Source organism: Sinohyriopsis cumingii, chromosome 5, assembly GCF_028554795.1.
Source record: "Sinohyriopsis cumingii isolate HCF-2022 chromosome 5, ASM2855479v2, whole genome shotgun sequence".
In the NCBI taxonomy this organism is placed as follows: Eukaryota; Metazoa; Mollusca; class Bivalvia; order Unionida; family Unionidae; genus Sinohyriopsis; species Sinohyriopsis cumingii.
The window spans coordinates 137,543,196-137,555,632 of NC_142965.1; the positions used below are offsets into that span (position 1 = coordinate 137,543,196).

Genomic DNA, 12,437 nt, shown 5'->3' on the forward strand with positions numbered 1-12,437 from the left:
GCCCGAAAACTTAAACTGGTTGCAAATTAAAAAAAAGACCTGATTTATAGAAATAAAGAAATTCAGTATTTTAGGAAATTTTGTTCTGGTAAAGTCTAAATAACACAATCATCATCCAAGACGATGTTGGGGCTTGAACTTGCACAATGGGATCGACAATGTTTGAGAATATAGAATCAGGTAAGTCAGTATTGTATAGACCAATAGGAAAAGGTCGAAAAATAACAATGAAGACGAAATGTTTGGTCCGACTTATCAGACATTATTTAGTAGGAAAAAATTAATTTCAGTAAAGGATTCATAATTCAGATTGTGCTCGTGTAAAATCTTGGCATCAATCCATCGACTCGTTCATACCCGGCCTACTGTATTTTGTTAAAATTTAATGTTAAAAATCACAAATGTACACATTCAATCAAACTGTCTATTGATTGTATTTGTAAAGCTTATCAAAATCCAGCACTATGATATGTGAAATAGAATAGACACTGTATACAATCAACAATACATAAAGATAATAGCAAACTTAAACATTTTCACTGATTATAGTCAAAACCTTTAATAATCAGAAGGACTAAAATGTAAGTAAATTGAACACGATTATTAATAAACAAAGTCCTATCAGAGATTAGTTTGTTAATCGGTAGCGTTACTAAGCCATATTGGAAGCGCGCTGAGGGATCTTAATAAGAATCTTGGAAAGGAGTACATGCTGCAATGAAGTAGTTTGGTTGTTTCTCTAAGGATACGTGGTTGCTTCTCGTTTAGACAATGAGTCACTTTCACGTGTCTGAAATAATACAAGATTTGTGAAAGACTGAATTTTAAATGTTCGTGACATTCTGTGTTTGGTAGATACATTGCATATATAATTTTACAATCAACAGATGTCATTCATTGCATGTGCATCACATGCCATCCTTCAGGCGTGGACTTTCGTGTTCAACATTTATTAATTTCAGTTTCTAATCTACACCACAACAATAGCAAGCATTAATGATAAATGTCGATTTTGTCGTCAGATATGCCAGTCATTACTACAAATTTCAAAAGCTGTTCAACATATCGAAACATGCTCGATGAACTTTAATAAAGGCTAATGGAGATGGAGACTGCCATATTTGAGTCACATACATACATACATACGACTATTTTTACAAAAGAGGCACGATTTCCAATATATAAAAGAGCGAGGCTCACAATACTTGCATACAGTCCATGATGGTGTTATTTCGATATGGATTCCTTCTTGACGGCTTCCATGTTGGCAGATGAATCTGCAGATGCAGTGAGCGATTTAGCCTCCTTGATAGCGCGGCCAGTATTCCCGCATTTACCCCCGTGTGACATCTCGATTGCACTGAAATGTATGCAACATAGGTATTTGTGCCTTGTTGGATGCATGTCAGATGACAGTAAGTGATTATTTGGTAAGGGGCGATGGAGGTTATACCTTCTAATGCTAATATGTACTATTGGTTTTGATGTATGGATAACTTGATGTGTTATAAATATCTTGCTGGTGACCCCAAAGGCTGATCATTATAATGTTCTCAGATGTTTTCCAGGTTATATGGAATGTCCTAAGTGAAGTATTGATTCCATTTACAAAAGAGTGGTGTGTGCAGTACTCGCAGAAGAGTTATATCTGCTGCATGTAAGACAACTTAAATTCGTACTTGTCTGCAATTGAACATTGATGCTTACCGTATGTTAATGTTACTATTGAGCATATTTAGTAATAGTATAAAGAATGCATCCGCCTTAGTGGTTTTAGGTTGAGTATTTTAAATAAATGAGTGCTTAGGGGTCGTCCATTAATTATGTCAACAAAATGGGGGGGGGGGGTGTTTGAAGAAGTTTGACAATTGGTGACATGGGGGAGGGGGGAGTTCAAGATAAATTCACGTCAACAATGTTATTTTTTACAATAAATTTAATAAATCAAATAATAGGAATTTAGTCGGTGCGTTGGTATGGCACACGCTCGCCCATCAACATCCCACCAGTTTAATCCTAAACCGGTTGAACTCTTGCCAAGACGTCATAGTCTTGCATCATCATATTTTGTTTTTATTCAATGTAGAGTGTAGACTGTAGACATATTTTTAAGGGAAGCTGTTACTAAATTCAAAGACTGCACTGAGCCATAGACATCTAAATAGTATAGCTATCCATGGACTTCTATTAAATAGCATCTATGTTATATGTATAGATGCTATATATATTGAAGTCCATGAGCTATCACTCCAAGGATGGATAAATGAGTCTAGGAAACTTGAGAGCTTGACTATTATAAAGTTATCTTTAACATAATACAAAAATAAATTATGTAGCCGACACAAGCATACAACTTCTTCTACCAGATGCAGTAACATTAATGCCTTTACAAATATTGTAGACTTTGATAACAGACTCTTGTTCATTTCAGGCGAATGACCCCCCCCCCCCAATTTGCATGTGTTGTAAAATTGCTGGGGGGGGGGGGTCACTGAAAGTTTGACAGTTGTTGACAAGGAGTGGAGGGGGTGGGTGTAAAAATTGCCTAAAAAGTGTTGACATAATTAATGGACGTCCCCTTACTATTCTGTTGCCAATGTCACAAAAATAAGCCTTAAGTACAACGAAAGAACCTAAGGCAATCTGTGAGGCTATGACGTTTCATTGACATCTCAAATATTCATGAAAATAACTTGTTCTGCCTATCAGAAACCATTGTGTCTGTCGGTGTGGGTTCGAGTCTCGGGCTCAAACAACGTGAGTATGCAAGAAAATTTCTCAATATCTTCCTTAGTTCGGTTGGGCTTTCCGGTTTTTGTTTTTCGCTTGTTATCCTGGACGCCATGTATAGTCTATCGTGTGGGGAAGACGGCGTTCCATATAGGACAACAATAAACTGTTTTGCTATCAAGAAAGAAATGCCCACGGTACATTTCCGATGCACTCTTATTTGATGTAAATTCGGAAACATTCAAATGCCAAGAAATAAATTCCTCTTACAGTCAGGGAATTTTGTGCATTTCATGGTAATGCGCGGTGTGCGAACGAAAATTTATTATTTCGTCCTATTCGTTTTATGTGATAAAATTGTGTTGTATATTGAATGCTTGGGAATTTATTATAAAGTAAGTCAGGCCTATGTCACGTAATGCCATGATATTGGTTATGGTTTAGTTTGTCTAAAGTTAGTGATTGTTTAATACCTGAACCGATGAGTTGAATTTAGTGATGTTGCATGGATTAAATGATGAGTAATATTCGAGTTCCTATCACCCGGTGAGGTTTTTCTTGTCAGACATACATTAGTATATAAGAATAATCTGGTAATATTAATCTGGTACAGTAGTTCTGATGAAAATTGTGGTATGAATAAGCATAACGTATTACATTTAATTGGTGTTACACATGTCCCGTATATTAGTAATCACTGTTGAGTTAGTGTACTTTTATCAGGTTTTTTTTTGGGGGGGGGGGCGGAGTTGTAATACTGTGAAGGGATAAGTATGTCCCGGATGCCACTATCGATAAGGGGAGAAAGTAAATGTTTCTCGAGGGATGCTTCAACAGATTGGGAGACGTGAGACATGCTTAGTAGTTCCTTGACCATCAGATGAAGATGTTTAATCGGAAATACACAGTGATCGTGGACTGGGTTCCATGAGAAACATAGTATATGATACGTTCCATTTTTGAATCAATATCAGCTTTTCCATTTGATCTGGAATGAATAGATGTTGGTATTGTTTTCGATTTTACGAAAGTCTTTGATTATGGACTGAATTTATATGGGACAATTCAACATTAAATAAATGGGATTGAAGAAGTCAGGGAGAAGCGTTTTGACATCTGCAAATGTGTTTCTGTTCCTGTCATTGAATGTTTGAAATTATAATGTGGGAAAAATAGAAAGTCTTTCAATTGCAATTATCGAAAAGACGCTATAGAATTTAATGCTTATTTCATTTTGAGTGCAGTAAGGAGGATGTAAATGAACTTGTCATCGAAATTACAGTACAATTTTGAAATGTGTAATCGAGATTAAGAACCTTTGACATGGCTCACGTAATTCTGAATTGCAGAACTAAGAAAGTACATTTTGAGGAAATTCAGAATGTAAAACTTAAGTATATTTTTTGCCGTTCTTATCACCAGCTAAAGAAGACAGTACATGACCTGTCACTTGTATGTTATTTATAAGGACCATTTCTTGCGTCTGTTGTGTACTGCAGCTAGCCTAAATCAGAAACATTGTATCAGCAAATTTAACGCAGAATGTACCAAAGCACCTGGTGTGTGGCAGTCCACGAAACATCTGTTTTAATTCATTCAGAAACAAATTTAAACAACCACAACGTAAAACGCCTACTACGCTAGTGTACATGATTTGTAAATAAATCAAAGGTGCTGGCATCTGCGGCCATTGTTTGTTTACAATAGAAAGTAGTTCCTTTATGCACGTGAATGCTATATGTGTATTGGCGTGCGAGTTCAGTATCGGGTAATACTGAGCGATTCTGACAATGCAATGTTAACGGGGAAAAAATGAGCATATACTAAAAAATTATATCGAACAATATGAAATCAAATGAATGAAAAGTTGTATAGCATTCATCCATAGGGATGAATAATATAACATGAAATTTTAGTGTGTGTTTCATTTTATTGATTTGTTTACCTTTTTTCAAAGGGAAGAAACACACTATTCATACAAGCTTACATTAGGCATCTTCATGAACTCCGAAGTAAACGCATTACATTTTCTCATTGCTTTTTGTTACGCTTGTAGTTTACCTCAGCATGACACGTGGGTAACGAATGTCTTCGTTAGTGTTTGCCCTGGAATTTACATAGGTTCCATTATATCAAGTGTTCATGTATTATGTTCATATGTTTATGTCAAAGGTAAATGTTTAGTCATTTTGTATATGACTGGAACAAACGAACAGCACAAAAGTGTAACAACTACATCTAGTTGTGGGGGTTTCAGTTGTAGTTGATTTAGGATTGTATTTTCTACATGCAGCATAGCTTTGTGGCATTCGAAACGCGTACTGGTCTAATAGAGGAATATAAATGATTCGCATGATGTTTCTAAACGTAAACTGTAATTTGTTTACTTTCACTTGAGAATGTATTCGTTTCCATATGTGTGAAGGTCAGTGCCACACACGAGATTGTATTCCATCATGATCCAAACCGACACCACCGAAGACATAAATATATTCCTCTGCGTAACAAATGATACCATAATTAATTAGAGTTAAGTCCCTCTTCGTCCAAGATTTACCACTGGAAACACTTGCGTATTGAAGTAACTTGGATGGCAGAAAGCAGAACGACGTACAAAGATAATGTCTGAAAATCTCAAATACATGTGTAGTGAGAGGAGCATGTTGATTATTGGTGACAGTGAACATTGGTTTGACTTCGAAAGAAAATAGTGATCCTAAACTACTTCCTCTCATAAAGAGCTAAACTCTGTTTTCATGAAAGTCAAAAAGTCGTCCGAAATTTGCACATTTGATATCAATCCACCGTGAAATACGGCCAACATAACTACGACAGAGAAACTAAAAGGGTTTGTGTAGATTATAATTATGTGTGATTTGATTTGTATTGAAAACTACGAACAGTTTTTTTTTCTTTCTAAGCAGTACTGCACAACACTGACCAAACTCTGGAAATAAACCCTGTAGAACATTGTTTTGTTTTTGTTCCTTTCTTACGGTGACGCAGGTATTATGGTATAATGGTTAAATTTCGATGGAGCAGAAAGTGTCATCTGTATGTTGCTCATTATATAGTATTGTTTATTTCGTTCAAAGCTTAATACACATTATCACAGCTGTTGATAAGATTGATCACGAATGTAATCGTGAATTCAAAATAATGACTGCAATTAACCTATGGTTGACCTGATAATCAAAACGACAAGTCTGTGATTTGAGTTTGTTCTATACATTGATCTTAGCTTTGATTTTATGATGTCCCTCAACAAAAAAAGTGGCGGGTCCATCTGAGCTTGTATGAGAGACATTATTTGGACACAGAAAAGTAAATGTCATAATTCTTATATATATATATATATATATATATATATATATATATATATATATATATATATATATATATATATATATAAAGAATACAAATCATATGGCGAATAACCGAATAACAATCTTTTCATGTGCACTGTATCCAAGCAAGGGATCACGTGTGTCAGGGATTGATTAAGGCAAATGCAATAAACTGACAACGAACAGTGCGAAACTAGTAAAGAGTCAATACAAATATATTCCAGTATCAGCAGCAAGCTGAAATAAACTATTTGACGCATGCTAGAGTTAAAAGGTTGAATTCCTGTAGAAACATCCACGTAAAGTTTCGCCAACATTACCGTTTTTCTGTTTTATTTGTTTGTCTTGGCTATGTTTTGTATTTGCCTTTGAAAAATGCTCTTTAGAGGATCGAAAGCGCTCGGGTTAGCTAGATACTAGTTTCGCACTGTTCGTTGTCAGTTTATTGCGTGTATATATGCGACAATCCCTACAATGGATAATTGTGTCAGTGAAGGGATGTTAGATTGAAACTGTTCATTTGATGCATATAGCAATTATGAAGAAAAAAGAAAAATGATTTTAAAGGACTTCTTCTCAGAAAGAGCAAAATAGAATTTGACGGAAATATTTTGATTGCAAACATCAAGCCATGAAGCCCTTTCAATTTCTTTTATACTTGACGCTGTTGCACCACGAAAGATGGCCACGAAAACGAAGACAGAAAAGGAAAATCAATAAACGACACCTTTTCATAACAGCTGAATTGATATGGAACTAGCATAACTAACGTTTGCACATCCAATTTACTCTAAAACTGAGTACAGTGTCTGGTTGACATTTGCGTCTGACTTGTATTTGTTCGATCCAATGTATTAAGTCTTAAATTGTCTTTAAGACTTGTGTTGGTCAAATTGGTACCAGAATTATTAGCTTCTCATAGGGAAGAGTAAACTACAGGTTATTGATTATTGTGCCTGTAAGAATTAAGACTTATTACAAAACACATGTCTCTTTATATTCTAATCTGCATATTTCTTTATTTCAGCATGATTTCAAGAGTTATTTAATATGCTGTGTTTTGCTGTCTGTCTGTCTGTCTGTCTGTCTGTCTGTCTCTCTCTCTCTCTCTCTCTCTCTCTATATATATATATATATATATGGTAAGCCAGCTTGAAAAGGTTTTTCTTCTTCCATCATAATATATAACCAGATCATCCCTATTCACCTTCTGAAGACAATGTTTTAATCAATGAACGTAGAGTCAATCAACCAAATTATTGTTTCAGGCATCCTTTAGGGCGATGAAAATATAATAGATACAGTGACGACAGCCATATATCAGACAATAACATCTTTAATACTTTTTCTATATTATGCATTGTATAATAAGTTTTTCAATTGTCTTCTCTGTCAAGGTTAGCAGCAGGGGGGGCGAATCGGACATTTTGTCCAATCGTTATTTTGCTTAATTATTACTTTCTGCAACTCAACGATCTAGTGTCGTCAGCGCCTGGTAAAAAAAAAACGACGACGTCTTTGGGGGATCGTCGCGTCGTCATTTGGTTTAATTAACACCTTCTGCGCGTCGATCCCCAGCGTCGTCAGCGTCCGGTAAGCACATCGACGACCGCGTCGATGTCATTACCCCCTCTGCTGCTAAGTGGTTATTTACAATGAAAATTATTTACAACTAACCGAATATTTGGTCAAGTCCGATACGATATCGTGTCCGAGGATCATGTAAATTTATCGTTACGAATCCATGTGGGGTCGACTGAGCATGACTAAAAAAGTTTCGAAAAGTATTAAAGTCCATGTCACCGCCACACCATGTCTGCCAAATATTTCGTAGCGTGTGTGTATCAACGCCGTTGAACACAGCAAGAATATTACAGTTGTCTCTAATTACTTTTGGAATCTGAGTGTATCGTTGAGTGACATATATCACGTCAGTGTTTTTATGCCTGCCTCTGGAAAATATTCTAGCTGGGTTTTTTTGATTGTCTAACATAACATCATCGTACACGACTAGATTGTTAACGTCGCCATCAATATCATCAATACCCGGTGCATCATTGATATCCGTAATAAACTCAATAACATTTTTTTTAGCGATCGCTGATGCATTCTCGTTGAAATCTTTCAACACCTCGTAGCATCGTTGATCATCTACGCTAGGAGCAACCAAATACAACTTATCCCACTTCATCCATCTCATTATTAAATTGAGTAACAATTGCGTCTTGCCGGATCCAGATGGTCCGATGATAATCATCCGGATCGAGTTTGGTAACGCTGCAACATGCTTAACTGGTTCTCTTGTTTTAGTCGCCGAAAAATCAATTATATTCATATCTCTATACATAAATTATGGATCTATATTGTGTAAAGTGTAGAGTGCGTACTGGCACAAATGATATGACAACCGTTACAACAAGAAATAATAGATCGGCGCTTACTGGCAAGTGTGTACAATGCGGTACAAAGAAATTTAGATTTATTTCTATTAGACCCGGAGATGTTTTAAAAAAAAGCGAGGAGGTGACATCGCAGCCAAATTGGCAAAACTCCCCGGAACACCGTGGGCAAAGTATCCAGGAGAAAAACACCTCCCAGGATATAACTACTGTGGCCCCGGAACACGATTAGATATTAGACTCGATGATCAAAATCAGCCCAAACCCGGTGAGTATCCAATAAACGCTATCGATAAGGCGTGTCATGCTCATGATGTTGCTTACAAAAGTAGCGATCTGCAACAGCGTCATATCGCGGATGTAAAATTAATTCACGCGCTAAATGCTATTCCTGATAAATCCGTCAAAGAAAAATTGGCCTCATGGTTGGTAAAATCGGCTATGAAAGGTAAATTAATGATTGGCGCTGGTAATTAATAACAATCATCCAAGAAAAACGATGGATTCCATCTATTATTCTCCGAGAGGATACTGGAAGGGGAAGGCCGCAATTGGTAAGCTTGCAAGCGCTGCAAAGGTAACAAAGACCACTGCGGCTAATTGGTTATCCAAACAGGCTATATGGCAAATCTATCTACCACCGCCTAAACAAATCAACTTCTCGCGCTTTGATGTCAGCGTACCTAATGAAGTTCATCAGGCTGATATACTATTTCTGCCGCATGACAACGGTTACAAATACGCGCTAACCGTAGTTGATGTTGCGAGTCGATACAAACAAGCGGAGCCGTTAAAAACAAAGTCAGCAACTGAAGTAGCCGATGCGTTTGGGCGAATTTATCGAAGAGGTCCTCTGCGCTGGCCAAATCTATTACAAGTTGATCCCGGTAGTGAATTTCGCGGCGCTGTTTTATCAACGCTGAAACATCATAGCGTCGCGATACGACGAGGTCATACTGCGCTACATCGTGATCAGGCAATTGTTGAACGATTCAATCGGACTCTCGCTGAACGGTTATTTGGATATCAATACGCGAAGGAATTCATCCAAGAAAAACGATCTCGTGAATGGGTTAAAAGGTTGCCAGGTGTAATTGCAGCGTTAAATAACGAGATTACCCGAGCAATCAACATGAAGCCCAGCGACGCGATTAAATACGAGTATATACCCGGAAAATCAAAAATAAATAGCGTTTCTAAGCCGATTCTTGGCGATGTCACTGTTAGATATCTATATGAACCAGGAGAGCTTGAAGGCGGTAAAAAAAAGGGCTACCGATCCTATTTGGAGTGTTACCACACATAACATATCAACGATAACACGATCAACTGGTAGACCACCGATCTATAGACTGGATTCAACTGCTCCTCAGCGCGGATTTACACGCGAGCAACTACAAGTGATACCTAACGATACTCAATTGCCCCCACGTGGTCTTAACTAGCGCCGTTGCGTCTATTGCACTCAAGACAGGTCAACCTCACATTGTTTTTGACATGACCGAGACTGTTATCGATCCTATCCACGGTAAATTGGCGAGTGTCTTTATCCGAATAACGCCAACTCATTATACAATTGCAACTCGCGCAGTGATTATTCTGTTGTTGTCGTAGCGAGATTATTAATTCGGCATCAATATCAAAACGCCGCTGTTTTTTTTTATCCTGTTGGCGGTAACCCGAGAGTTTTCTATCAATGACGCTTGCATCGATGGTGACTTTGTCGCCGGCTTCGTCAGTGACTCCGTCACCGGCTCCGTCAATAACAATTCTTCGAAGCTGATTTATCCTTCGTACTCTGGACACTGCAAGATAGACTAGATTCGACCATTCGATGCGATTATCAACTATCCAAACAATTGTGTCCGTGATGGTTAGTCCCTGCGAGGAATGTATTGTTGTTGCGTATCCTAGCGTCCACGGGGATTTATCAGCACGTAGCGCGTCCTCGACGACGCTGATATCAACGAGCACAATATCATTCAGCACGAGAATTTGTTTTTTTGTCCCTGACGCTGTCGGGCCCGGGATTTCAACTTCAATGTTCTGCCGCCGTGTGTCCGCGGGTCTATAACATAACGGCACTGGACGCGTTGGAAACTTTTCCTTATGCAACGCAAACAACTTCCGCTGAAGTGTGTCTCTGACTATCTTTCTACTCGCTACAATCAAATCGTTTGGTCTCCATGTTTCCCAGAATTCATTCAACGGCGTTTCCGGAATCACCTCGCGGATTATTTCACACTGAACTCTATCCGGCTGTAATCTGATTAGTTTTTTAACCTCGCGCAGTTGTTCATCAAGTGCTCGGTAATCAGTATCGGTTTCTTCATAATAGTCTACGAACCCGCTCAACCACTCATGTGGACCCTCGCCGACAAATGGTGGTGGTTGGCCATGGTCCCCACACATGATTACCGCTGTATTCGCGCGCAGCAACCACTCAAGAAACATTTGTAAAGTATCTAACGAAACAGTACATATCTCATCCCAGATGATAATGTCGGGAATAAATTTTTCACCCATTCGATCAGGAGTCCACTCACCGCCGCTGTATCGAAAAAAGCTGTGATAAGTAACGGCGTCAACATTTCGTTGTTTTATCTCTCGCGCTAGTCTATGGGTCGGTGTAAGCACGATTATACTTGCCCGCGTTCGAAATAATTCAATTGCCCGAGTCGTCTTTCCTGACCCGCCACAGCCGCTTAAATAAACCGTCTTGTGTCTACAAATTGGATCAGAACACGATGGTGCATTAGACCATTCTGACAATTTATCACCGCGTAAGTAGTCGTTCTCAACGGTGACATCCGCTGACGGGGAATAATCGCGTCGTATTTCATTTTTAATTCTCCATGTACCCCAACTCTCATCCGGACTAGTAAACTCGGCTACGTTTCCCTTATACGCTACGTCTATATAAAATGAATCAACGGCTACTCTAACCGCGGTATCGGGAAATCTATTTATCATCGAGAATAAATTGATAGCGGCGTAACCCAGCATAGACGCCCTCAAATGTGGATACGCCGGGCTGTCTCCATCGCTGTAGGTAACAACTGTACCCAACCTCGTTCCATTGGACAAGAAAGCTGTTTCGCAGTTCACGTATCTATTTTTTGCCACTGCGTCCTTGATTACGAAATCATATTCTGCGTCATCTATAATCAGCCGTGAGCAATATCGTTTGTAGTCGTGGTTTTTTCCACCTTGTGTGAACTTACCGATTATTCTTCTACCGAGATCTTTTGCCTCGCGGTTTCGTTGGTTGAATATCCTTTTGGACCATTCGATGATATATTCCTCGTCGGCATCAATGTGTGCTCTGGACTCGTCAATTATGCTATCTAGACGCTCCGGTTCTGGTAACCAGACTTCAGTCTGCGCCCGGTATGATATAATCGCGTCGCTGACAATCAACGATACAAGCATGCTACAATCAATCATATACCGTAGCAGCGCTATTGGCAGCCACTTCTTTTCAGACATGTGCCTACCGATCCAAATATAGCAACAGCGATGAAGTCCTGCCGCGAATTCAAATGATACTATGCGAGCGAATCCGGTTAAATCAAAATCAGGCAGTGGTCCATTAATAGCAACACGAGTCATTTCATGTCTGGGGTGTCCAAATCGTTTGAAATACTCAGCGGCGGATCCATACCCGAGAAAACTCGCTGGATAACAGGCAACCATATCAACGGAAATCATAGCGTCGCGGTTGTATCCAGTGTTCCATAGTCCACCGTGATAATACTCCAAACAACTGGATTGTACATCCGGTAGAAATTCCTTGCGCGTTGGTCTCCACGCATTTTTCCTTGCTGCAACATGAGCTACAACCGATGGAATCGTAAAACAATTTGTTAGCAGTTGTTCATCATGCTCCTCAAATTCTATGGCGGTTTTTTTCATCCTGTTGTGAAATGCTTCAGTGCGATATAATTCACCGTTTGGTCTT

The 12,437-nt window shown here is 38.7% G+C and overlaps 1 protein-coding gene across 3 annotated transcripts in view; it reads right to left on the bottom strand.

The window, feature by feature from the left end:
• Positions 1-239: 239 nt before the first annotated feature.
• The window catches only part of LOC149800333 (uncharacterized), a 31,405-nt gene continuing 19,207 nt past the window's right edge, over positions 240-12,437 (bottom strand). For all 3 annotated transcript variants that reach the window (XM_089959932.1, XM_089959930.1, XM_089959931.1), the window contains exons 8-9: positions 1,201-1,360; positions 240-790 (exon numbers count right to left, since the gene is read on the bottom strand). In XM_089959932.1, coding sequence (XP_089816058.1) covers positions 1,228-1,360 — 133 coding nt within the window. In that variant the 3' untranslated portion in view covers positions 240-790; positions 1,201-1,227. The remainder of the gene's footprint in view (positions 791-1,200; positions 1,361-12,437) is intronic.